Source organism: Fusarium musae, chromosome 10 (assembly GCF_019915245.1).
Source record: "Fusarium musae strain F31 chromosome 10, whole genome shotgun sequence".
In the NCBI taxonomy this organism is placed as follows: domain Eukaryota; kingdom Fungi; phylum Ascomycota; class Sordariomycetes; order Hypocreales; family Nectriaceae; genus Fusarium; species Fusarium musae.
The window spans coordinates 1852111-1878861 of record NC_058396.1 but is presented as its reverse complement, the minus strand read 5'-3'; the positions used below and the strand labels follow the sequence as shown (position 1 = coordinate 1878861).

General features: G+C 49.6%; 9 protein-coding genes and 1 non-coding gene across 10 annotated transcripts; 3 read left to right on the top strand and 7 right to left on the bottom strand.

Annotated features, from left to right (window-relative positions):
• Positions 1 to 452: 452 nt before the first annotated feature.
• Positions 453 to 1484, top strand: J7337_012798 (uncharacterized protein; the record flags this gene model as incomplete). The annotated part of the gene is made up of 1 exon (XM_044830300.1): positions 453 to 1484. The coding sequence occupies one exon, from the start codon at positions 453 to 455 to the stop codon at positions 1482 to 1484; it is 1032 nt and encodes a 343-aa protein (XP_044675216.1).
• A 234-nt stretch (positions 1485 to 1718) lies between these two features.
• J7337_012797 (uncharacterized protein) lies at positions 1719 to 5798 on the bottom strand (the record flags this gene model as incomplete). Its single annotated transcript, XM_044830299.1, has 1 exon — positions 1719 to 5798. One exon carries the CDS (start codon positions 5796 to 5798, stop codon positions 1719 to 1721), a length of 4080 nt encoding a protein of 1359 aa, XP_044675215.1.
• A 584-nt stretch (positions 5799 to 6382) lies between these two features.
• Positions 6383 to 6904, bottom strand: J7337_012796 (uncharacterized protein; the record flags this gene model as incomplete). Its single annotated transcript, XM_044830298.1, has 2 exons — positions 6383 to 6562; positions 6650 to 6904. The coding sequence occupies 2 exons, from the start codon at positions 6902 to 6904 to the stop codon at positions 6383 to 6385; spliced, it is 435 nt and encodes a 144-aa protein (XP_044675214.1).
• Positions 6905 to 8612: 1708 nt separating this feature from the next.
• J7337_012795 (uncharacterized protein) lies at positions 8613 to 10959 on the top strand (the record flags this gene model as incomplete). Its single annotated transcript, XM_044830297.1, has 2 exons — positions 8613 to 8881; positions 9147 to 10959. 2 exons carry the CDS (start codon positions 8613 to 8615, stop codon positions 10957 to 10959), a joined length of 2082 nt encoding a protein of 693 aa, XP_044675213.1.
• A 1103-nt stretch (positions 10960 to 12062) lies between these two features.
• J7337_012794 (uncharacterized protein) lies at positions 12063 to 13348 on the bottom strand (the record flags this gene model as incomplete). Its single annotated transcript, XM_044830296.1, has 4 exons — positions 12063 to 12558; positions 12605 to 13070; positions 13121 to 13157; positions 13208 to 13348. 4 exons carry the CDS (start codon positions 13346 to 13348, stop codon positions 12063 to 12065), a joined length of 1140 nt encoding a protein of 379 aa, XP_044675212.1.
• Positions 13349 to 15297: 1949 nt separating this feature from the next.
• J7337_012793 (uncharacterized protein) lies at positions 15298 to 16155 on the bottom strand (the record flags this gene model as incomplete). The annotated part of the gene is made up of 1 exon (XM_044830295.1): positions 15298 to 16155. The coding sequence occupies one exon, from the start codon at positions 16153 to 16155 to the stop codon at positions 15298 to 15300; it is 858 nt and encodes a 285-aa protein (XP_044675211.1).
• Positions 16156 to 16727: 572 nt separating this feature from the next.
• Positions 16728 to 18773, bottom strand: J7337_012792 (uncharacterized protein; the record flags this gene model as incomplete). Its single annotated transcript, XM_044830294.1, has 1 exon — positions 16728 to 18773. The coding sequence occupies one exon, from the start codon at positions 18771 to 18773 to the stop codon at positions 16728 to 16730; it is 2046 nt and encodes a 681-aa protein (XP_044675210.1).
• Positions 18774 to 20337: 1564 nt separating this feature from the next.
• On the top strand, positions 20338 to 21123 carry J7337_012791 (uncharacterized protein; the record flags this gene model as incomplete). The annotated part of the gene is made up of 1 exon (XM_044830293.1): positions 20338 to 21123. The coding sequence occupies one exon, from the start codon at positions 20338 to 20340 to the stop codon at positions 21121 to 21123; it is 786 nt and encodes a 261-aa protein (XP_044675209.1).
• Positions 21124 to 21197: 74 nt separating this feature from the next.
• On the bottom strand, positions 21198 to 21295 carry J7337_012790. The gene has a single exon. It is a non-coding gene; the product is annotated as a tRNA-Leu (tRNA).
• A 340-nt stretch (positions 21296 to 21635) lies between these two features.
• Positions 21636 to 24883, bottom strand: J7337_012789 (uncharacterized protein; the record flags this gene model as incomplete). Its single annotated transcript, XM_044830292.1, has 3 exons — positions 21636 to 22785; positions 22836 to 24237; positions 24286 to 24883. The coding sequence occupies 3 exons, from the start codon at positions 24881 to 24883 to the stop codon at positions 21636 to 21638; spliced, it is 3150 nt and encodes a 1049-aa protein (XP_044675208.1).
• Between the last annotated feature and the right edge of the window lie 1868 nt (positions 24884 to 26751).

Sequence of the window (26751 nt, the reverse complement as noted above, 5' to 3'; positions counted from 1 at the left end):
CACCGAATCTTAACCTGAACTTTAGATATTGAGATCTGGCTCATCTCTTGGTTTGTAGATCTTGGATAAACGAGCTTTTAGCCTCTCATAGATCAAGGTTTATACGCGTCATTGACTCAGATTCACTTCAGGTACAATCTCGATAATCTCATGTCTTGAACTCGGGACCAACGTCGTGGCACAAAGCCTCACCGACACTCTATCTGTAGCATAGCATTCAGTCCGTATTTGCTTTTTCATACAGCTCATACACTGTTGCACACAGACCACAAGCAGGCGTGAATAATGTAAGGGATAAAATAATACTAAATAATGACTTCACATATTTAGAGTCATGACGTGCACGAATCTCACCCCAACCCCTCTTTCTCCCACCCTATTCATCCAGCCAACGACCACTCACCCTCATCTCTTATCACGCAGTCACAGTCAAAATCTGCAACACGACAAAAATGGCAGACAGAGCAGCCAGGCACAACGCCTATGCAACCCTCATCACCCGCGACTCCTACCTCCCCGGCGTCATCATCCTCGCCTACACCCTCCAGCGCAACGCCTCAATCTACCCTCTCGTCGTGCTCTACACGCCCAACCTCCCCAAAGATGCCAAGCGCGTTCTTGAGCTTGAGGCGCCAAAATGTAACATGATTCTGCGCGAGTGCGAGCATCTTCTTCCGCCGGAAGGTGTGAAGATGACGCTTATCGCTGAGCGGTTTGCGGATACGTGGACGAAACTTCGTGTTTTTGAGTTGTTTGAGTATGATGCTGTTTGCTACCTTGACGCTGATATGGCGGTTCTGGATAACATGGATGTTGTGTTCAAGGTCGAGACGCATTTGCCTGATGATTGGATTGCGGCGAATCATGTTTGTGTTTGTAATCTCGATTCCGACTCTTGGGCGCCTGAGGATTGGAGAGCCGAGAATTGTGCTTACACGCCGCTTCAACATCCCACAGCCCTTGAGGAGCCTCTGCAGCCTGCTGAGACGTCACCTTCACCACACAAGCTTCTCAATGGTGGAATGTTCATCTTTCATCCTTCGGAGGGACTCTGGGACAGGATGTTGCACGTATTTAACACAACGCCGCTGCTGTCATCATTCATGTTTCCAGATCAGGACTTTTTGGCATTCTTCTTTGAGAATAAGTGGTATGCGCTTGGATGGCAATACAACGCTATCAAGACGATGCGGTATTGGCATCCTAACATTTGGCGTGACGAGGAAGTCGTCTGCCTGCACTACATCGTCGACAAGCCATGGGCGAAGCGTGTTGGGTTAGATGGAGTAGCTGGGTATAAGGGCCTTGATGGGGTCACGCATTGCTGGTGGTGGCAGCTGTATCAGTACTGGGAGGATGAGAGGACTTCTGATGGTCGCGGTGGAAATGAAGCGATTGCTCTTCTGAAGAAGTTGATTGCGCCGGCGGACACGATGGAGGGGGGAGTTGGATATCTGCAGGTGGGCTTGCCTGTCAGAGCATGAATAAAGAGTGTCTTTTTGGTGTTCAGAGTATAGAGGTGTGAAAAGAAAGAAAAGAAGTTGGCGAAGTTAGGAACTACATCAAGCATCATGGGGTAGAGTCTCGTCAGCGATGACATGGACTTTAGATACCAACACGCGATTATTAAGAGAGAAGAGAGCAGAATAGGACAAGACTGGGTTTCATGATCGTATAAACTAATCTTGAGGTACAGTTTCCCACTTCAAAGAACTAGACTACTCAACCTCCATCCAAGTGGCTTGCAACTGCATTATCGTTTGCCAATCACTCATCTTATTTGCATCCGCCATCCCAGCATGCATGTTATTCATCATATTCGCCGCCGTGACCCCATGCTCAGTCTCGTAGTATCCGACAGAACTATTGCCATGCAAGTACCCATCCGTAGTACCGCTAATAGCTGCCATACCATTCATACCCTGGTACATCAAGCTCAGTTGTCCCTGCTGCATAGCCTGCATTTGCTTCATCATCTGCATCTGCTGTATCATCTCAATGTGAGGTACTGTCGCGTTGTACACTTGCACACGCCTCGATCCGAATGCTTTGAACTCGTCAAGAGCCTTTTGCGACTCGGGTGATCCAGGAGGTCCGGCGGCACAAGCTGCGAGCCACATGTTGCGCATTCTTGGAGACCATAGCTGACAGATCAAGGTACGTTCATCGTAAACGCCCTTTACAGGAACGGAATCTCCCAAGGGCGTATCGGCCACAAAGTTCAACCAACAGTCCTGGCAGGCCAGAGCTTCTGGGTGACCCCACCATTTACTCTTCCCTCTGTTCTTGATCCCTGGACATGTCGGCACTCCAGCCCATTTCCTGACGTAGTCGGAGTAGTGACTGAAGACACCTTTGTCAAGAGCTTCGGCGAACTTGGTGATAAACGAGCCCCATCGAGGAGAACCTGGACAAAAGTTACAAACGATGTCGACAGTCTGATCGCGCTGGGCAGGCTCGAAGAACTTTTCGAGACCAGACGTCTCGACGACTCCCTTATAGCAAGCCTCACAAACATCGAAGTCGTCACACCCTCCCGCGACAGTCCACCAATTGCCACGCACGATGCCGTGAATAGTGCATGGGACAAGACCCACGATGGCATTGGCAGCGTTCCAGAACACGTCAAAGTCTCGACGATAAATGGCTGCTTCGAGCGCGATACTCATGTTTACTGCGGTATCAGTGAGCTTACACTTCCATCTCTGGCCAATTGACTCGACGAAGGCGTCAAAGCCTTCTGCACGTATGTGACGTTCAAACTCGTTGCCAAATGGCGTCAAGGCGAGTTTATCCAGATAACATGCCTCACAGATGGTCAGGTCCTTGATCCTGCGTCGCGGCAGCATCCAATGTCCGTTATTAGACTCCTCATCTCTACCTTCGCACACAGGAAGATGAACGCGCGCTTTCGCGGCTTCGACAAAGCCATTCCAGTGATTTTGCTTTGCCATTTTGACTGCTGTTTTGGCGATGTAAGGTATACATAAATCACACATCCACTTTTCGTCTTGTGCTTGTTGACGGTAAGGTTGGAACCGAGACTCGAAGGGCGTGCCGACAACGTTATCCTCGTAGCAGGCATCGCACGAAATGAATCCATCGATCTCGTTGTTGACCATACCCCACCACTTGATCTCGTCGGCAGCGGTTGTCCATACCCTACCCTTACAGGGCTTCAGAGTCAGGCTCTTCTCCATCCATACCTGTAGAGGCCTGACGTCGTTCGTCTGAAGGGCCTGTGGCCAAAGCACCTCTCTCGCGCGAGGAGACCAGAAGCCGCACTTCGATTCTGTGCCCTCAGGCGAATGGTACCTCTCGAAGTGGCCCGCGAGATGAGTCCTCTGAACATAGTCGGTATAGCACCTTGTGCAAATGAGATACTGGGGCACAGCAATGAAGCGATACCAATCAAGCGAGTAGCTTACGGATCTGTCTTCCGGGCAGTATGGGAGAATGTCGCTGGACATGCCTGTAGCTTGACAGGGGGGCGGTCCCCGAGGCCCATCCTGACGTGCGGTCGGGTTATTATTGGGTACCGTTGGAGGGTGACCACTATTCAGGACGTTCAGATTGTTCATTTGGGCAGAGAGAGAAGCGACAGGATCTTCTTGGTAGCCATAAGCAGCGGGTTGGGGGGGTACGTTATTCGCATTCGCCGGTGGGAGCTGAGAGTTTGGCATCTCGGGAGCAGGCTGGTACGGTTGGAACTGCTGACCTGAAACTTTGGGCGGGGCATTTGCAGGCACTTGTCCATGGTTGATCACACCAGCTGGGTGCGGCAGATGAGGAGGCGACGTATACGGCTGAGATGCTGAAGAGCTCGTAGCTGCGACTTCAGGATGCTGCGGGTACGTTGCCGGTGGCGCCTGTTGGTCGACCGGTGGACTGTACGGCTGGTACTGGCTTGATGCCGGGGTAGCGACAGAGTGTACATCGTGCTGCGGTTGCTGCAAAGGTGGTGGAGGCGGGTAGCTGTGAGTCTGATTTGGGGGAGCAATCGGCTGGACACTGCCGGGGACACCTCCAGTCTGAGGAACTTGCGTCTGTTGTGGGGTGTAATACTGTCCCTGGGGTCCAGAAACACCCTGAAAAGGCGCTTGCTCATGCTGAGTTGCTGCCGCTGGTGGGCTCTGGTGTTGCTTGTGAGGTGACTGCGTTGCAGGAGAGCCCTGCGGTTGGCTCATGGGAACACTCTGAGCTATTGGGACAGGCACGGCATGCGCGGCGGGCGACATTCCCGAAGCGGCCACTGGGTTGTAAGGAGTCGATACCTGTTGTTGCGGGTATCCTTGGGGAGGGGGACTCTGAGAAAGCTGCTGGGGCAGAAGGACATGATGCGGGTTGTGCGTAGCACTAGCTGGAGTAGCTTGGTACGGCGACTCGTGAGCAGCTTGCTGGGTCGCTGTTGGGTCTTGAGGATTGGTCGCACCAGCATGCTGTTGGTACTGTAGCTGTTGCTGGAGAGCAGGAGAGCCATGATTGGGAGGACCAACTGGGGGACCAGATTGGGGAGCTGTCTGCGGCGGAGGAGGAGGTGATGGCAGTGCTGGGTTGTACGAAGTACTCACACTTCCCTGTTGCGGCCATGATGCCTGTTGTTGGAGCTGAGGAGGAGCACTCTGGTGCTGTTGATGCGGTGAAAGCGCTTGCGGAGGGTTCTGGCCGTACCCAGGTGAGGCGGCAGAGCCCGCTCCTTGTGGAACATATTGATGTGCAGGCTGTACTGTCGTAGGTTGGTACGGATTCGACTGCTGATGGTGTAAAACGGGCTGTGGATATGGTGAAGCACTTGATGGTGATTGAACTTGCGGCTGAGGCTGAGGTACCACGCCCTGTGCCCCTGCGTGAACATCCACGTGCGGCGATTGTTGAAAGTTCGCACTGGGATGCTGAGCAGCCTCTAAACGCTCTTGCCAGCTTAGGTAAGGCGGTTGACCAGGCGCGCTGGGTTGCTGACCTAGGGATGTCGCAGGCGCTGCTTGGTGCTGAGTCGGATGGTAGCCTGGAGCAGTGGGCGGGACGCTCTGCTGCGGTGTCGGCGGCACCTGATTGGCATATGCATGCTGAGGCTGAGTTTGGCCATAGCCTTGAGGAAATGAGTTTGTCGGGCTCAAAGGCGTTTGCGTAGGATGCTGCGCTGGATTGTACGTCGGCTTCGGTGCTTCACCAGTGTACGAAGTCCCAGAACTTGCGGGAGGACCGGAAGGTGAGGAAGCGGGGTACTTTGACTTGATGTTGCTGGCGAGATTTCCCAGAATACCTTTTCCAGACTTGAAAAGAGATTGAGCGGTTGACTGTAGCTGGGCTTGAGCAGAGGGTCGAGTCGCGAATTGAGCTGCCTGTTGCTGGTACTGTTGCTGGTGCTGGGCAGGTGTTGGTGGGGCTGCGACACCGTACGTGGGCGTCTGCTGCTGGGGATATTGACCCTGTGGCGATTGGGCATGCTGGACCTGAGGTGATTGCGCGGGCTGGTTCACCTGGTAGTGGCTTGGCAGAGGAGGGGACTGATAATTGTGCTGTTTTGCCGGCGCGTACTGCTGAGACACGCCTTGTGGTGACTGCGCATACTGGGCAGGAGGCGGCTGCGGGCTTTGGTAGGCCTGCTGCTCGTTGCCTGGGTGAGGCGACTGATAATTCGGTTGCTGGCTGGGAACATATTGATGAGTTGGAGGTGAAGAGTATTGTTGAGAGTGAGGGGATTGCGAGTACTGCTGCGTTGGTGGTGGGGCAGCCTGGTAAGGCATTCCCGGGCCAGGTGGCACCTGGTAACCGTTGTAGGGCGGACCACTCGCCATCTCGATATCACAATCCTCAAAAAGCGCTTCAACAACTCTTTATGATGCTATCCACAGATAATTTCTCGATTTATTCACAGAATCGCCAAGCTTCGCTCATTTGATGGAACTGTTCACCGTTAAATATGACTCCTCACGGGCAGAGTCCAGACCGGTCCACGCATTCAGCTGAAGCATTAGTCTAATTCACGAGGCACAGAATGCCACCAAAGAACGCCTTGTGAGCCCAAAAGCCCATGCTTAGTGGCGCATGAGTGTTATTTTTGTAACAGTCGCCATCGCTATGGTTACTCTAAATAATTGTCAGCCGCCTCACGCACACTTATGCTTAACCTCTCGAGCCGAAGAGCTGCCGGTACAAATGTGCGATCGATAGCAGAAGGGTATCAATTGCTCTATGAATTCTTCCATCCCATTCTCATGCTACACAAGAAATTCACAGCTGCAAACATCCCAGCTGCCTTAGGTGGCTAGCGCTTGCAAGCATGCGCCAAAAACTGAATCCCCAAACCTCGAAGTTCATCAAATTTCGCGGTCAAATTTTCCGCAAACACTTAGGTAGCCTGGCCGATCTCCAGACATAATTATGCTCGAGGCTGAGGCTCCCCGAGCAGCATAGATATCGGGATCCTTCCTGTCGAACGGTCTTCTTGGCCTGCTGCGCTGCTGCATGTTACGATTGATCCTTGTTCAGCTCGGTCATGTTGTTCTGGGATTCGTGTAACAACGCTCTGCTGTATTTCATCGGGTTTGTCTCGTATGTTCTGTAATGATTTGGTAATGTAGTTTGGCGTTTCTTCCGTGTCAGGGAGACGTTGGCGTGATCCGGGAGGCAGATCTCTTGTTCTTACTGGGGTTGTACTCTCGTGACCCGGGGGAGTCTCCTCATCCGAATCATCCACAGTGAGATCAATCACTTCAGTCAATGAATCTCCATGAGTCTTTGGTCCATTTACTGCCTTAAATCCTCGTAGTCTCGCAGACTGTCGAAGAACCCCCTTTGTGATCAAAAGTTCTCGGACATCACGCGCAAAATGGCACGAGACACCAACCACCCAGAACAACTCACCATGCTCGTTCTTTTCTGTCTCCAACTTATAGTACATGTTTCCGTATTCACTCGTCAATACGTCGTAGAGCCTGCTAAGAGAGGTGATCTCTCTACAAGGTATGCGTGTGCGGAAGTCTGACATTTTCGGCTTACAGTTGCGGAACGTGTGCCATGCTTGAGTCCAGTGACCGGGCCTGAGGACGTTATATAGGGAATCATTGTCAGTGATTTGCTTCTCATGTACATGTAAATCTGTGATCAACAGCCAAATGCAGCTTCGGAGTTAATGATTGTGTTCTCCCGATTTGGTCATAATTGAGTTCATTCACTGGCTGGCTGGGCATCTGTCACTGCCTTTGAGCAAGCAGGCCCATCAAGTTGTTCACTTTGGAAGTCTTAGAATATTTTCATAAACCACTCAATTTATGCCAGCCTTTGCAAAATGAGTCGAAGTCTTTAGCAGTTTTAATTGGGCAGGCCATTTCTTCTGACCTCAGAGCCCTTTTATCAGTAAAGAAAAAGTCCTGAGACCAGTCTCTTAATGCCCAGCTTTAGCCCTACGATAATTCCCCCTACTACCTGTTTCCTCTAAACTCCTCTTCTTGGTCTATTGTCGCAGCTTCAAATTAAGCCTTTTAGCCCTAAACTCTGACATCTGAACCAAACTCTGCGCAAGTGCACCATGCGTCTCTGAGAACCATTGCGTCATTCCTGGCTCCACGTCTCGAAGACGCCGAATGAGGGCATACTGGAAATTACAATACCAAGCTATATATAGCCCATCAGAGTGAGGAAAGACAGCGGAACGGCTTACAGTAAAAATCGCTGATCTTCCACCAACGGCCGTCCGCTGTATTTCCTCACCCCCTAGATAGCCTTTTGCTCTTATGAGCCCGTTAAAGGTAGATATGGGGTCAGTTGAGGCGATTGGTCCATGAACCTGTAGGGGGAGGCTAATGGATAAGTCGGCCGTTAAACACTGTGAGTGGAATGCTGGGCATTCTTCAAGAAACGCCACCCACGAGCCGAGAGCCTTCCTATAATTGAACATCAAGAATCAACTGTTTCTTATGCACCTACAGCAACTATCCCCACAGCGATAGCAAGACTGGCAAGACTCGCCATTGCTGTCTCATTGAATAGAGAACTAAAGCCCTGGGTTCCAACAATCCAATTGACCATTGGTGGGGTGATGCGCTAACGTCTGTAACCATCTCCATCGATCACCAATCTAAGACACGGAAACCCGGTATAAATCCCTCTTCTAACTTCTAACGGCCTAGGCATTTAAGGTTCCACAAGAATCTACAGCGGCTGAACGGCTCTTAAGCTACCGGATTTGATGTAGTGGAGTCTAGACCAGATATCACCCAAGGTAATGCAGGGATAATGTGATTACTTCCTTGCAGAATCTCGCAGTTCACACAAAGAGTCCCTGATCCAGGTTAATCGCCAGGCCGGATTTTGGTGCCGACTATTGGCAAACTGCATTCCAAACAATCATCGATACGAACTTGAAATGAGGGGTTTCAGTGCTCTCAGCCTGATGCAGAAGAAGTTATCTGCATATATAAAATATCTCAAAGCACGTTCCTGCATGCCTACCAGTTGCTGCAATTTTCAATTTGGACAGGCAACGTGTTTGTAATAGCACTTTAAAGTCCGGAGGATTTCCAACTTTCGTCCCGCAGCTTCTATCCTGGCTCTCCATCGCACTCACTCTTATATCAATTTCTCCATTCGTTTCTAGTCACTCTTTCACCATGCGTCTTTCGTCTGGCCTCCTCGTGGCTTGTGCTACGGGTGTCTTGGGTCAGTTCCAGCAAATCCACCATTTTAAGAGGTTCACCAACTCCAGCACCTCTGCTATTGAGTCGCAGACGCCCACCTCTTCTGTTGCGACTACTTCCTCCGTCGAGGCCACCACCACGAGCGCTGCTCCAACGAGCGTAGCGTCCGTTGAGCTCAATCTTAAAGACTTCGTCTTGGGCCAGGGTGCTTCTTTTTACCCACCACCTGATGGTGATACCATGTCAGTTTCATAGTCTGTCGCGATGTTGCAAACCCTCCTGACATTAGCTACTTGGAAATAGTCTCATGGCTCCCGAACCCTATGATGGTTCTTCGCTTGACCGTCGCCATTTCATTAGAGCCCTTCCCTTTACACCACCAAACATCTCCATTACCTATGTCCCGTTCAAAGTACCTTCTACGATTCAATACGGTCCGCTTGTCATGGTTTGCAGTAATTCCTTGCCCTGTGTTGGCTTTCAACAATGTAATGCACTAATTAACAGCGGCAACTTCAAGCGGGAGGTGGACGTGCCCAGCAAGCGAGACGTGCCCAGCAAACGAGACGTGCCTTGTGTTTATCGAGTTCTCGTCGATGGCGAGGTTGTACTTCAGCAACCAATAACCGGAACAGGCTCTCTTGACCTCTCTACTAATCCATTCCCCCTGAAATCTGATTACAAGATCACATTCGAACAAGGTTGTGGTGGCACGTTTATCCCTGTTATCCTCGAAGGAGTCACCGTCGTAGAAGCGCCCGGCAAAACCTCAACTCCTATCTCTTCGATAGTCATTGCAACCGGTAATTCTGTGGAAACTGGTACTGCCACAACTGAGAGTGCCATCGAGACCACAGCAGCTTTCGTCACCACCAACTCTGAGGGTGAGACAGTCACCCTCACTGAACCTACTGGCACTGCATCTTCTGGCGCTGCTGGCTTCACCACCAATTCTGAAGGAGAGACGGTTTTCCCTACAGAGACTGTTTCCACCAACTCCGAGGGCGCTACCACCAACTCCAATGGTGAGACTGTCTTCCCTACAACTACTACCCGCGCCGCCTCTTCTTCTTCTGCGACCTCTATTCCAGGCTTTCCCGGTAGTGTTCTTGACTTCACTCTCTTCGGATGTGTTGGTTCTACTGCTGGTTTCCCTACGTTCACTTCTGTCGAGACTAGCGAGCGGATGGATCTCGACCTCTGCGGCGGGCTGTGTGCTGGACGTGCTTACTTTGGCGTCTATGATACCACCTGCTACTGTGGTGATGAGCTTGGCGTCGATGCTAGCCGAGTCAACCTTGACGAGTGCGACATTGAATGCCCCGGAGATGACAGCCAGTTCTGCGGTGGTGACTCCTCCGCCAGGAGGCTTCGTACTCGTCAGAACGTCCCCAGCAACCGACTTCTCACAGTATATGCTGCTCCTCGGGATGTTGTAGTCACCAGTTCTGTAACTCAAACAGTGACTGAGGAGCAGACTGTCGTTACGACGTTCACCACTACCGTCACTGGAGCTTCCACCACAGCCGTTGAGGTCATCACTACTGCTCTGGTCTGCGTCAATGGCCAATGCTTCCCTGGCTCTTCTACTGTCTACATTTTCGTTGAGATCAACGGCAGCGACTGTGATGGCCAGTGGGTCTTCATTTCTGTGCCTTGCCCTGGTGGCCACAAATACATTCCCCAGTATTGCTCAGGAGGCAACTGTGCCAAGCTTCAGGTGTATAAGCCCCAGCAGTGCCATGACTGGTATAACTACGACTCATTCTTTGTTGCTTCTGACTGTGCTGCATGTTCTAAAGGCATTCAATATCTACCTTGGCAGAACTCATGGGGTACACCAGATAAGTGCAACAATCAAGTTCCTACTTGCTCTGGAGGCAGCTGCCCTACCAACAACCAGGGCATTGCTCCTCATGGTGGCAGCTGGAGCAGCTCGAACTCGACCAGCCCCCATGGAGGTTCTAATGGTGGCTCAAACGGAGGCTCTGGTGGCTCGGGCGGCTCTGGTAGTCCCGGCGGTTCCGGTTCTGGTGGTTCTGGTGGCTCCAGCTCCAGCTCAAGCTCAGGCTCCAATGGTGGTTCTGGCGGTTCCGGAGGTTCCAGCTCCGGCTCAAGCTCCGGCTCCAATGGTGGTTCCAACGGCGGCTCCCATGGAGGCTCTGGAGGTTCCAGCTCTGACTCAAGCTCAAGCTCCAATGGTGGTTCCAGTGCCCCCGGCTCTGAAGGTGCTTACCCTAGCACTATCACTGTTAGTGGTGCTAGCAAGCAAGTGATGGATATGCTGGCTTTCCTTGCTGTATTTATTGCTTTGTTTTAAGCAGATTATATTATTGAGGATTTGTGAATGAGGATTGGTTTTCTCTTAAAGCTCTAATATATTAATAATACTTATAATTCAATATCCATATTCAATGAAAATGTAAGAACGGCCGTAGTCGTTTATCGCGCGTACTCGTGGCACGTTGGCGGCACGGTGTTGTAATCCGGCGAAGTATCCTGGATGGGTAGCAGGTAGCAATGCACCTCAAGGTATCTAGATCAAGTCGTTGAACATCGCGCCATCGGCGTAAACTTCGTGCATCCACAAATCACTTGCTTCATGAAGCGCGAAGAGCCCGTCGAAGAGAGGTTGGGGGGTATTGACGTAAGCAACGATATGAGACATAACGTGACGAAGTAAGTTGTTGCTGAAGTATTTCTGGCAATAACTATGCTTGAAAAATAATAGAAGCTCTTTGATGTCGATTGCTAGCAATGTTTGCTTGAAGGAAAAGAGAAGTTCTGTCTAACCACCTCAACAGGAGACTCAAACAACAGCATTGTGGAAGACAGCGACGATTTTGGAAGGGCAAGTGAAACATCGACAGCAAATGAGACAGCCGCCGAGCATGCCTTACCTTTCTCTAGAGCAGCATCAGGTCCCTCTATGCAGTTGAAAGATCGAGGGAAGTTTCGGAGTCGGGGCAGACCAAACTGATACGGTCTACCACCAACGACGATGGCCAGAACATGTGGAAAGCTTCATCTCAGCCAAAATGAGTGAAGGCCAGTGCATAAGCATATAAAATGATTACAAATAGAAATCAAACGATTCGACTGAAAATGTAGTCTAGACTTGTTCTACAATACAGAAATTAGGCATAACTTTGACTAAGGTATAGCTGTGGACATGTTTGACATAGAATTCGAATGATAGACCAGCACATCATATGAAGATTCACCTGAAAGAATCAGTTTGCTGTCGGCCACTCGTTATATAAATTAGTGGCGAAAGTTAGAACTGCCTTTATAAGATGCATGGAGCTTCCATAATCTCACAAAACCTGCTCAGAGCTGCATATGAAATGACATTTCTGGAAATATAGATGTATTCGTATATGGGTATAATAATTAAGAAACAATGTTAATGAGAGACGATTATCATCTCTTCATCGCGTATGTATAATTGGACTCCTCAACCTCTTGAACAACGTCATTCCGCACATAAATCCCGGCCATATCCTGCTCCCGTGAATGGAGCGACTCAGTAGTTCGACTTGAGATGAAAGTCCGAGGTCCCCCCTTTCCATCAATCATCTCAAACTCTCCAGGGATTCCTTGTTCAGGGTCAGCCAGTTGATGAGTTGAGCTTGTTTCGTCTTCTTCTTTGTCCTTGTTGGTACGGTTGATAGTAGTGAGACGAATACCGTGGGTGGTGCGGCTGATGGGGTGGCTGCTTCCAGCAGAGCTGAGGAATCTCTTGGGAAGAATCTTGGTAAAGATTGGACGGAGAAGAGGGAAGCATCCGGAGACAATGGCGACGTTGATCTCGACGCCTCCCCACATGTCGTTTGTGGCGACGTCGCGGGGCATTTGTCTCGATGCAGGATCATATTGGAGGGCTGTGACGATGACAAAGACGGATGCAAGACAGACACTTTCTTTGTTAGTATGATACTGTGATATGACGACAAAAGACTTACATGAAACCGAGGGCAAACAGTGCAGTGATAGCAATCTTTTGTCCCAGGCGAAGTCGCAACTTAAACACTTCAATCACTGGCAGCGCCAAGATCACAACATCCAGAATAAAGTGAGTAAGGCATGTCGCGAAGAAGAACTGTGAGTCGTTGATCTTGCAGACAGCGTTCTCGATTGACTTGTCCCAATAGGCTTGAACTGGTATGCAATGAAAGATGACCATGAATGTACGGAGGATAAGCCAAGCGCCGCTGATGCCGAGCATAACCTGGATCGGGATTCGAATAGCTGATTGCTTGAAGATGCGCCAGTAGAAGAGAAGAATAGACAGCTTTGAGAGACCGATTGAGTATGAGTAGGTGAGGGAGATGAGGAACTGCATCAGTCGTGCGTGGAGGTTGATCTCTTCGTATCGTTCATCGCTGACGGAGTCGGGGATAGTTGTGCCAAGGTACCATGTCAAGGCCCCTACATCAGTCAGCCACCATTCACATCATCAAAGCAAAGGGGAGTCGTACAGTATATCATCACAACATTGTATCCAATGCCAACAACCTACACCGTGTAAGCAAGAACTCTTCAAAGGCTTCACAAGCAAGACTTACAAAGGCACCCACACACAAGTAGTCATCATACCACCAGGGAACCTTTGTCATGCGCCTCGCAAAGACACGTGCAATCAGCGCCAGCAAGGCCGACACCCACGTGATGACCATGGCACTGATGATATCCGACTTGAGGCTCATGACGGGCTATGATCCTGCGGCTCCCGCAGGCTTGTCGAAACTCAAAGAGAACTTTGGACGAACTTTTGTTTTAGTCAAGTTAAGAAAAGCAACGCAAGGTGCAGGAGCACACACACACGCCAGGCACGGATGTCCGTGGGAGTGATCTGCATTTGAAGGATGTCCCTCCCACATAGTCCCTTGCGAGTGAGGCATCCTTGACGCTTATATGGATGGGTCTAATCCAGGGTGAGAAAGGCGTTGGCTGAGGCTCTGGGGTAAAAGGGGACGAGGCTTGGCTTCCAGAACAAACTGACTCGTTGGCGACACCATCTGCTTTCTCGGCGGGTATGCTAACAGGAGTGCCATTGTGTGACTGGACCAAGTCTAGCGTTGGGAGCTACAGTACAGTGAACCGGCGGAAATCGTCCGGGGGAGATGTTGGCAGGGCTGATCATCTCTGGGTCCCTGAGTGATTTTGTCTGTTTAGGGAGTATTCCCCTTGGCGATCATCAATGACGTGACGTTGATTGAGCAGAGCAGAATGGTAAACGAATGAGAGTCGACAATTGTTTGTCGGTTACTCGGCCCTTTAGAACATGACTGGTTGATTAAATCACTGCAGACCTTCCAGAACCAGAAAAATGGCGTCGATAGCTGTCGCATTGATCAACAGCTTCATAATCAGCGTCTCACTGACCTTTTCAGCAGGTGGGATAACGAGGCCGTTGATTGCCCATACGAGGATTATTCTAGAAGAGGAAGCTCTGTAGAGTGAAAAATCACTCGCCCGCCCTTGGAGAACAAGATGGCCTCAGCTTCACACTGCTTCGCCAGTGATGAACAGGGGCATCTTCTACCAACCCGGCCCGTAAGCTCGGTCCCGATTTTCCGGTTGTTCTAGCAGAAACTCTGTTAGATTTGATCCGACACGCTGAAACAGCATCTCACCTATCATCATCGCCTTCACCACGCCCTATCATCCATCGCGGCGCCACGTCTGCTTGTAGTGCGTCAATATTTAGCGCGCTGGGACCAGTGGCTGATCCCTGGGCTTTAACCACCTACTGCTTTTGGAGTTAGGGCGTTCCCCGGACCAACAGCCTCTGTCTTACCTCTTTTGTGATCTTGACCGTTTTCTGTTGTAATGTCATGATTTATTTCCGGCTAACGCACACCATCGCTCTCGCTCTCTCCGCGGTATGGCACTATACTCACGACTATTGAGACTCTGGTTTGCATTCCAGCCCTGTAGGGAATCTGGCTAATCATAATGATTGACCTTGCATGACAACGTTGCAGTCGCTTCGAGCTGAGCATGCCACGTTTACTCCGTAGCTTGTAGCATCGTCCACTGTTCTGTATCGCCTGGAGCGCTGAAAGCTGAACCCTGCAGCACGAGATTGGGGAACCTGGATGTCGTTCCATTTCCCCTGGACCAAACAGATTCTAGACTCTCGTTTATCGTCCTGTCAAATTTGACCAAAAGATGATCTTCCCAGTTTCTTCAATGTATTGGAAATGGTAAAGCATGCGAGGCGAGGTTACTTGCACATGATAGATTCCAGCGGAGCAGACCACAGATGACAGATTTCAGCAGAGTAAAACCCCAGACCCCAAGAAAGATAACGATGGAGACTTCCACTCGACGGTGGTGGAGTTGATCGGCATGTTCCACGTCTGCATCCAGAAACTCGCCTGTCCAAAATGAAGCCAAGACGATGCTTGATCTACCAGTAAAACCACTCACCTTCGTTACTCAGCAGATTACTTGGTGATCAGGGAACCGGTGTTACAAATGGTCAGTATCCTTTCCCTCTTGGTTCTAGAGCGTCTTGTCATCAACGCTTGGACCGTGATAAGGGCGTCGATCCCTATCGCAAGCGCGTCATGAACATTGTCAATCAGACATAATCAGCATCTTTATTGAGCTCCTGTCGGCCCGAACCATATCTGACACATGAGCAATCTCATTCTCTCCATCTTATCGCCCAGTCCCCCTTTGCAAAGCTCGGTTCCACGATCTTTCCCGCCATGACTGCCTCGCAGAGACGCTTCTCGCCTTCGTCGTTGACAGTGAACCCAAAAACAACACCGCGTCGGGCGGCGCGCTTTGTCATTTCCCGTTCCTTCGCGCGCCTCTGTCCTTGTTTTCGCTTCTCAAGCATCGCGTCTGTTTCGTGGATTCGTTCTGCTCTGCCTTTTTCGCCGCCGACACTGCCGTTGACTTCGGATACGGATTGTGGTGGACGGATGCGAGTGCCGCTGCGGACTGACATGCGGGCGAGAACGTCGCCGTCGATGTGATTGTCGTCTTTGATGATTTTACCTGAGAGGTCCATGTCTTCTGATGATCGCGACTCCGATATCGCGTGCGTTTGTTCCATCTCATTCGTTTCCTCCTCGTCGCTGTGATGTGCTTCAATTTCCCCCTCCATTGACGTTCGGTTCGGTCCAAAGACGAGTTCCTCTGCTGCGCTGCAGGGTACCACGATGCGATTGTCGCCTTTGCTGTTCTTCCCTTTCTTATGCTTGCCCCCTTTTGCCTGCTTCTTTCCTTCATCTGCTGCGCTCTCTTCAGCCGTCAACAATTTGACAAAGGCCTTCTCCAGCTCGCGGTCCAGCTTCCCGGGCTTCTGTGTGCGGCATCGGCTCGAGCAGTACTTGGCTGGCGTACTGGTGTTGGCTGTCGCGGTAGTTCGTCTCGTACTAATCACTCGGCCGCATGAGTGACAATATGGAGTCGCTTCGCCTCCGGGTAACAAGTAGAATGGTGCTGGTGTTGCTTGCGATTTACCGGGTCGACTCCAGCTGTCCATCCAACTCATCTTGACGGGCTCCGATGACCTTCGCTGTAGTTGCTCTTGCGTTGAGAAATGTCGGCAATTTCGTCTGAAGGCGTGTAGTGTTACTCTGCGTAGCCTTTGAGCGTGTTCGATGCAACCCATGTCGCCCCAAGCTTTGCCAGGGTCAAAATGCAGTCCGGGTTGAGCGATGGATATCGTGGTGATGATGTCATTGTCGTCATCGAGCGCTGCAAATGGATCCCAGCCCATCAACATCAGTTGGTACTACGACACAGCGAAACAAGCTCCAGCTGTAGTAAAATTGATGTCCCTTGTGCTGGGACATTGCGTTCAAAACAGATAAAATTTGGAGGGAGACCAATTTGAAAAATAATCATCCAATACTGTTCAAGGGTTTTATTTCTGATAATTACAGTTGAGCTGGACAAATGTCCTAGAGTAAGAATATATGAGATATTAGATAGATTAAAGGCCCCGTCATGTCCCTCAACTACAGATGCAAAAGATGAAGCTAAAAGATTAAATGCAATACCCTATGCCAAAAGATTTGAAAGATAGCAGAAATACACCAAGAAACAAAATTGACCGACACTTTACTGAGTAACGAGAAGAGTACTGGCGACACTTGGGACACCCGCCGAGTTCATCACAAACAACATCCAGTATCCAGGCAAAGCAATGCCAGAGTCGCTTGGAACCTGGAAAGAATAGCTGTTTCCGCTTCCAGTACTTCTTAGGCTCAAAGGAATACGACGCTGGTCAGTATTAACTGTATGTGTTGAAGTACCATATCGGATCAGCGAAGCCTGCTTGATGCTGCTATCTGTCGAGATTGTGATCTTGCCACCAACCTTGACACTCTTAGCTGAGACCTTGTTAATCTTGGGGCGTGTCGCAAGTTTTCCGTTAGAGTCGTAAAGATTGTTTGGCGTATAAATCTGGGCGTCGAAATGATTGGTAGTACAACCACCACAGAGACCGCCACCGCCGTTGAAAATCCTGCCGTCAGGGAGTAATAAGGAAACACTGTGGTAGACTCGGACAATGGAATTTGGTTGCTGTTTGTAGAAAGTGTCATCGTTGGGGACATAGAGCTCGGGTGTAAGCTGGGGAGTTGAGTCGGCGAAAGGAATGCCACGCTGTTGACCGCCAGTGATGAAAACATTTCCGTCGGGGAGAATGACAGACGTATGAAAGGTTCGGGGGTAATACAAGCCATTACTCGCGAATACTGTCTTGGGTGTGCTTCCGGGCTCGCCGATTGTGATAATGTGAGCGTTGGTTGTGGCATCGGAGTCTTGATAGCTTGGGGAACCGCCAAACGTCAGGATCTTTCCTTTGACTGCATCATACATAACAGCGTTTCCGCACATTGCATCTGGATCAGTGCCGCGGCTAGACTGACGTTTGCCGGCTGACTTCGTGTTACCGTTGCCGCTGGTATAATACCAGTTCATGGCAGTGCTAGGTCCAGCTTGGAATACGGAACCCTTCTTCCAGCCGAAGAGCCATCCGTGGTTATCTGAACGATAGAGGCCCTGTTGATCGGCAGTCAACATTGGCTTGACCAAAGCTCCTGATAGTGAGGTCCATGTCTTTGAAGATGGGTCATAGACTTCGCCGTTTTTCTCGAAAATACCTCCACTCCATGAGCCACCGATAGTGAACACTCGACCATTCGATAGAGTTGCTGATGACTGGTAGCCACGGGCAACCTTCATGTCAGGCCCGGGGATCCAACTATCACTAGAGGAGTCATAAAGACTTGTTTTCTCAGCGTTATTTCCACCAGTGACAACGACCTGGCCATTTCCATCCATGGAGATACCAGGGCAGAACATATCGTGCTTGGTGTTAGTCACAGTGCGTTGAGAAATCACACCCGTAGAAGGATCCCAGGTCGATGTCAAGGTTACACCGCCAGGCGAGCCTCCAAACTCATCATTTTTGTAAGAAGACCAAACAAGGACCTTTCCAGATGTTGGCTCAACTGCAGCAGCCACAGGAACAATAGGAAAGTCAAGTGTCGGGCCCCAGCGTCCAAGGCCGGGTTGAGGGCTGGTATAAGAAGCTGCCTTGAAGACGTTGATCTCCGCGATGCTGGTCCATGCCTGGTCATTTGCTTCAGTGACAGCGACAAGACGGACGTAACGGGCAGGACGAGTCTCAAAATTAGAGTATTTCTCAGTGTTGTCAGCGAACCATGTTCCTGTTGCGACAGCATCGCCCCAATTCTTCCCGTTTGTGCTCAGAAAGACGTTGTGACGGCCGATCCAGCCGTGGTCGCTACCATCTTGACGAGGAAGAACAGATAAGCCGTTAACATTCTGAGAAGAGCCCATGTCGATAGTGATAGTATGAGGAGGCTTTGGGTCATTGGTGCCTCCAGCGGCCCAATTAGTGTGCCAGAAGGTGTTGCGGTCACCATCAATGGCCTTGGAGCATTCATCTCCCTCGTGCTGGCTATCACAGGTGACTTTCCATTTGTCGCGGTTGATAGCAGTACCGAGGGGAGCTGAGGCTCTGAGACTCAAGAATTGCAAGGATCCTGCGGGAGTATCAGACTTGGCTGCTGGCTGAGAGATGGCAACAGCGCTAGTGCCCCCGAGATAAAAAGCAAGTGTCCAAAAGGACTTCATTGTAGCGAAAGGAATAGAAAAGAATGATGGTTGTAAGATATGGAGAAGAATGAGAAGTGAACGAATGGAATGAACTGGAAACAGAAGCAAATTGGCGGGAGGATATGATATTATTTATTAATTCCTCTTCTGGTACAAATTTGTTCTAGCAGGACTAAGATCAGACGCACAGCCTTAGATCCATCGCACCGCAGCCATCACACCTACCATACTTTCAGCTCACATGGTTCAGTTCAGCTAGGCGGATCGAGGCGACCACCTTCGATATCGGGTTAACGAAAAGACCAGTCGTCCAATTGGCCAGCAAAGTTCAAAAGTATACTAAGAAAAGAAAAGGGTCTTCTCGTATTGGCTTACAGGTTACACAGCAGGAGACTGAGGCCCACCTGGCCTTGTTTTGTTTCAGGTCAGGTTAAATTCTGCACGGCGTCTGAGCGCAACCTATTGAGTTAGAGGAAAGAAAACACAGAACCTCGATCCTAAATGACAAAAAGACTTAGGTAATATAGTCTAAGCTTAGGATACCTTTTTGATGAGTTTATTTTGGCACCCACATTAAAGTTCGCTGTTTTCTTGCCCCTTGAGGGTGAGGGATGAGAGAAAACAAGACTAAAACTTGACGGGAAGATCGACGGATGGGATTTTGGCTCCACGATGTTTAATTAGTTTCAAGCCACAACGGCCTTTGCCCCTGACTTCGTGCATATCGGCGTTATGTAAGGTCAGACTCTGGGGAAATTTCTACGACAGCATGACACGAGACCGTGAAACATGAACAGCCGATCTTTTGATCGACAATCAAGAGCCGATCTGTTCAGTTTAGCATATAGCTAGCAATATTTGCATGATGTAATTGTTGCTCTTAGCCGCTCGACTATCGATTGTGGCTTCAAAAAGGTCGGTACTTTTTAACACTAAGCTATGAACCTGGAAGCTTGGATGCCATGACCTCTCTATTTGCTTGGCAGCCGAGGTCGAGTACCATAAGCAGCAATCAGGCGGGAGTAGTCATGATGGCCTATAGTTAGAGACCACACATATGACGATCCTCTACTCCGTAGAAATAAAGCTTACGATAAGCGCCAGAATGTTTTAAACTGCGGCATCTGCAGCCAAGGGCCTTTTGTCATTGTTGTTACTGGTTGCTATTACACTGTAGGCCATTTACATGACCTATGAGGCTGCGACAGTCTATTTAGGGTATGTAAGCCGAGTTGTTTGGTCTGGAAAACTGTGTTCTAGACCCAGCATGTCCTTTTCATTTTTAACCATGCACTTTAACAACTTGAGTCTCACGATTACTTGAAAAGGAAAGCCCCGATGCTCTACAGAAACAATTCAAGGCTAAACTTCGCATAAGCATGTAAATCCATTCAAGAATCAGTATGCCGATGTAAAGTCAGCAAGAATCTGACAAGAGATTCGCTGTGCCGCTTGGCGTCAGCACTATTTCCATGCTTCAATATTATGTGAGCTTTAAAAACCAACTGCTCCCCATTCTTACAGGATCAAGGACTTTCTGCAATTCAATCTATCGGACTTTTATCTATCACTGGTTGTGGCGATGCGCTTCCTTACGGATTCTCGAGGCCTGGGTGACCCAAACTCTGAAGAGGTCCCTCTCCTGGTCATTGGGGCTGGCCTACCTCGCGCTGCCACATCATCAATGCAAGCGGCCTTTGAGAAGCTAGGCTGCGGACCATGCATGCACATGGCAGAGATCCTCCCCCATCCTTCGCGTTTGCGCCTCTTTATCGCCGCGCTGCGCGAGAAGAATCCTGAAGTTCGGCAAAAGATGGTTAAGCAGCTCATTCACGGCCATCGCTCTATTTGCGATCTTCCTGTCGTGTACTTCACACCGGACATGATGGACGCATATCCTGATGCAAAGATTGTGCTCAACCAACGACCTGATCCTGAAGTCTGGGCCAAGAGCGCTGAAGAGAGCTTCTGGTTCTTCTTCAGTCCTTGGTTCTACTGGGTTGGTTTGCTCTGGTCTTCTGATCGGATGTGGTATACACTTAATATGGAGAGCATCAAGTTGGGCAAGGAGAAGTACGGTTCCGCTGAAATCTTCTCGGCGGAAATGTATAACAGGTATAACGAGGAGGTACTAGCTGAGGCGAAGAAGAGGAATCGAGAGGTACTCCAGTTCAAGGCAGAAGATGGATGGGAGCCTCTTTGCAAATTCCTGGGCAAGGATGTTCCGAGTGAGCCTTTTCCGCGATTGAATGAGAAAAAGACATTCCAGATCGTGAAATATGTCTTCATCGCGAAGGGGGTCTTATCGTGGGCAGCCCTATTTGCTACGACGTGGGGGGTTTGGAGAGTCGCATCGTGGTACATGTAGCTACAATCAGTCACCATAACAAATAGCCTATAGTCAAAGTAAATTATAAAAAGCAAAAAATAAATCGCTTAATATGCTAACTGGAGGGTTCGAACCTCCGCGGTTTCCCACTGCGGGTTTGGTTTCTGATAAGAACCTAAACACAGCGCCTTAACCACTCGGCCAAGTTAGCGAAGATGATTCGGGTGGATTCTTGGCTAGCGAATGAGCACCAAGACCTGATGCCTCACTGACGATGTAGATGTAGAATCACCTCAACCTGCCAAATGCGGATTATATTGGTGAGGAAATATCGAGAAATCATATGAAGCTTATTTTCGTGTTTGTGCGAAAGTTTCATGAAGTGTGAATGCGCAAGGAAAATGTGAAGCGGGCAAACAGTTTGCCGCAAACTGGCGGAGCTTCAGATGATCGACACAACTCGACAAGCATCACAAGGTCAATGCTATAACAACATCTATCGCTCGAACTTCTGTATCCTATCATTGAATCATAATACCTATCAATCTTGTTCATAGCGGCTCCAACAGGAATCCAAATGTTGTCTCCTCAACCTTAACCATGAGGTCTTCACGAACAGCGGGTCCACAGGCACCTGATCCAACACCAGCGACCCTACTATCCAGCCTAATAAACACCGCATCATCTTCTGTCAAATCAGGAGGATGTCTAGCCTCGTGGATAGTCGTATCCCTGTGGTGCGACGCCAAGAAACTGAAATTCTTTCCATCCAAACGTGTCGCACATAGTCCAATGCTTGGCGACTTGGAGTCTCGAAGTGATATCCATCGTGTATCCTCTCTGTTACCATTCTCTTGGGGAACATCGTAAGGAGTCTGAAGCTCAGAAACAGACTCGACGTTCCAAATTCCGACACGTTGGGAATCCTTCTTGTCGGGATAGCTTTCTCCAGGTCCGCGACCGAGCCACTTGACATGCTCGAGGGTCTTGCTACCATAGAGGTTGAGACCAATTCTTGGAACATGCTCAGGGAAGGATCCTGTCGGCGATAGACGCTTGACATTAACACTAAGGGCTCCGGTGAGATACACCGTGTACTCAATCTCACAGTCCCATCCCCAGAACAGAACTGGAGGAGTGATAAAGGTATGTGACTTCACAACAACCTTGTCTGAGCTAGAGGTATCAACCGAGAAAGAACGAAGTTGAGACTGTAGTTGCTCAACGCCAAATCTCTCCCAGTAAGGAACGGCTCCAGGGACGTCGTTGTCGGTCTTGGGGCGCCAGAATGAAGGGAGGATTGCAGCTTGGGTCTTGGGGTCGAAGGTAAGGAGAGTCACGTTGTTTGAAACCCAGCTCTTCAGAGCACCGTAGGCGCGGTCAAAGACGAACTCAAAGTTCTTGCCAGCGACTGACACAGTAGCGCCCTTCTCAGTTACCGACAGTTTAGAAGTGAGAGCGTTGCTCGCGGCGAGAGCAGCCTTAGCATCAGTCTGAGGAGCCTGGAGCTGTTGCTGATACCAAGCTATCTCGTGACCAGCAGGCGCCCAGGCTGTCGAGTGCTTGAGTGATAGTGTCACTGTAAGGTAGACCTCATTGTCCTTGTTGTATCGCTTGGCGTCGACTGGAAGAGATACAGAACGAGACTCGCCAGCTGGAACCTCAGGGATATCGAATGACCCGGAGTGAATCAGTGTTGACCTGTTACATTATTAGCGTCTCCCATCTTACTTGGATGGAAATAGACTCACTCTTGACCAAATTGCTCCACCTTGTAGGATGCCGTCAAGTGGTCTAGACCAGCAAAGTCATGCCAGTTCTCAATCTTCAGCTCTCCATCCTTGAAAGAGAAACCAGCAGGTTGAATAACCTTCTTGAATTCTGTCAGACCAGGGGTAGGCTCATGCTGACTGTTCAGAAGACCATCCATGACAAAGGTTCCATCATTGGGTGTATCTCCAAAGTCACCGCCGTAAGCGTAGTATCCTGCTCCCTCGTGGTCATCCTTCCACAGACCGTGGTTTGCCCACTCCCAGATGAAGCCACCTTGGAGACGAGGATAGTCGCGGAAAGCTTGCTCGTAGTCCTCCAGCCAACCGGGTCCGTTACCCATGGCATGCCCATACTCGCAGAGAACAATGGGCTTCTCGTACTTGCCGTCCTTGACGCCTTCTTCCTCGGCGTACTTGATCAAGCGGTCAACCGTGGGATACATATAACTATACATATGTGTTGTTTCGGCCTCCATATCTCCCTCGTAGTGAATAAGTCGCGAAGGATCAGCTTCAGTAGCATACTTGAACATCTCTCTGTGGTTGTCACCATAGAATGCCTCGTTACCGAAACTCCACATGATAACACTCGCGTGATTCTTGTCTCGGTTAAGAACAGCCCGGATGCGGTCAAGGTAGGCGTCCTTCCACTTAGGGTTGTTGGAGGTGAACTCGGCAGCCTTTCCGAAAGCAAGCTTCTTTCGCTCGCCGTAGTCCATTGACTCGGGAATGTCGAGAGGTCGAGCAACAGCATCATAGAAGCCGTGGCACTCGAGATCGGCCTCGGCCATGACCCAGAGACCATACTCATCACAGAGATCAAGAACGCGAGGGTCATGAGGCTGGTGAGCGCATCGAAGAGCGTTGATGTTGTGCTTCTTCATAATGAGAAGATCGCGCTTGGCGAATTCTAGAGGAACGGAGCGGCCGAGAAGAGGGTGATGCTCGTGACGGTTGACACCTCGGAGACGAATACGTTTGCCGTTGACCTTCATTAGGCCATCCTTTAGCTCGACCGTTCTGAAACCAATGCGTTGCTGGACTTTGTGAAGGACAGTCTGCTTATCTTCAGACTTGAGTGTCATCTGTGCCAAATACAGGTATGGTGTCTCTGCTGTCCATTTCTTGGGATCCTCGACATCAAGACTGAGAGTAGCTTTTGACTGTCCATCGAAAGAGGTCTCAGTAGACCCAATGACAGCGCCTCCGTTCTTTGTAAGCTCAGAGACTATCAGCTCAACAATGGTGCCCTTTTGAGCAGAGACATCGACGGATGCGTTTAGCTTTGCGTTTTTGTAGTCAGCGTCAAGGTGTGGCGTGAGGAAGAAATCATCGATTCTGGCAGCTGGGAAGGAAATGAGATACACATCTCGGAAGATGCCTGCAAGGATTAGCCATGGGTCAACTCGGGGGTTTAGGCGCTACTAACCTGAAAGCCACCATTGGTCCTGATCTTCGATGTACGTCGCATCAGACCATTGATAAACCCTCACAAAGAGCTCATTCGGGCCTTCTCGGTGGACAAATGATGAAATGTCAAATTCAGAAGGATTTCTTGAACCTTGAGCGTATCCGATCAGGGTACCGTTCACCCAGATATGATAAGCGCTATCAACACCATCAAAACGCAATCTCAGTTGAGAATCCGCAGCCCAACCCGTCGGGATATGGAATTCTCGACGATAAGTTCCCGTAGGGTTCTCGGTGGGAACATATGGCGGGCAGACAGGAATCGGGTATTGAACATTGGTGTACCAGGGCTTTCCGTGGCCTTGAAGCTGCCAATGGCCAGGGACTTGAATTTGACCATAAGCGACATCTTTTGCGCCAGGCTCAGGTGCTTCCAGAACTGTGCCAGCGAGAGAAAAGTCCCATGTTCCGTTCAGCGAGATTGAAGTATCAGGGATATGATACGAACGGGTGGGGAGAGTGTTTCTCCTAAAGACAGCCTCGTTGATGTAGTCCGGGCGGGACGGATCTTCTTGGAGAGAAATGCCCTTTGGCTCGTGCTGAATGCTGTCTCCCATTTTGGCGATGAAAGAAGGATGATTCAAAAGAATTGAAAAACCAAGTCTCAGGAATGATTGGACTTTTATCTTGTAATTCTTCCTCCGCGATAGCACAGCCCCCGCATCGTGATACAAGTTGGTCCCTACTCAACACGTGCTTCGGATTGACTCTCGGGGAAGAGAGGACTCCACTAGAATCCATGATAGGTGCGGGTACGTGGCTCGATTGGTGTTGATCTTGTCTTGTTTGGTGGAACAGCCTGAATGCACCGGAGCGTATTAGGATTAGAGGGTAGCAGCCCGGGGATGTCGGAGCCGGAGCGGGGCAAGACTTCGAGGGCTTGGCTGACTACCCGACAGCGGAACAAACTGAGAAATTTGTTACGAGCCACCTGCGTCCGATGTCATGGGAGTAGTCGTGGGATGGAACAGTATTTGCAGTAGGCTGTAGTTGGGAAACGTAGAAACGAGATGTGTTTGAGTAGCAGACAAGAGTTATGAGATCTGTTTCAAGTTGGCACCATATTGGTAGAAATCAAAATGCCGGCCATGCCCGTTAAAGCATTGGGACATCTTAGCAAATTATGTGCATGACGAGACAGACTTTTGAGTGACAAAGTGCGTTACTTCCTAAAATCATGTTATTCCATTGGTTATGCCACCGAGCCTCTCTACTTCTCTCGGCATGGTCAAGGGCCCTCTAGACTGGCAAACTAGAGAACATGTCTGCATATCAAAATCTATTATTAGGAAGCCAGGCAATCTTCTAGCCCCCTAAGTCATCATCTAGAGGCTCGGTCCACTATTAGGGCTGAAGTCTCCTTGGCATTGGTGTCAGATATCTGGTCAATCTTCTGTTGAAGTGTATTGTTGAATATTCCCCTAGCACAATAACTGTTTTCATTATCAACAGTCTTATGCTGCCAAAGCTTTATTGGAACCTCAGCAGAATTGCCTGATAAGGTGTTTTTATCAGACACGATGGAACATCAGTAAACTCCTCAGAGTTGTCGAACATCTGGTGTGAATTCACAAGAGCCAGATGCTGGAGATCGGTAACTCAGCAGCCTATCCTGGAATTGGTCGTGTTACAGTATGCAAAGGAATGATTGCTTGACTTTATTTAATACTTACCTTTATAAATGAGTTTGGATCTTTAACACATAGCTAGCCATTTATATAAAACACAACCTTTCTAAAATTATATCTTTCAGTTTGATAGTAATCGCTTGCGATAAGATAAGGTCGATATGTGATTATGTGGCCGCGTTTCACATTAGAGTTGCCGAACTTCCGAGATGGAGAGATACTGCACTGTCGACCAATGGACTGTTTATTTTCGACCATGTTGATTGCGAATATTGATGAACCTCGTAATTGACAACGCGTTTCGAACCAACAAGGTCTCCACTGCCGGATATCCGGCACATATCGCCTGACATAGCCCCGTTTGCACATGTCATATCACCAGTACCTTTCGCCCATTTCTTCGACCTTCACCAACAAACACCGCTAATCCAGCCACAAAACCCTTGGAATACCACCCGACATATTGTGATGTCACCAAACATTTCCTTCGACTCCGGCACTATCGATAGATTCAACCGGGCAGCTGCCGGGTATATCGTGCCTCTCCTTCTCATAGTCACGAATCTGATTACATACATCAACAAAGATGCATCCAAAGCTTATGATCTTACTTTTCTTAACGTCTTTGCCAACCTCTATCTGCTTGGAGCCTATCTTAGAGGCGACAGGTTCGGCTAGTGGGCCCCGACCAAGTGCGGCGAACCAGGAGATGTATCTTGAGTTGCTTCATGCACTGGAACAACTGGAGCATGGCGAGCCGAAGACTAAGGTGCCCGAGAAAAAGAAATCAGTTAGTG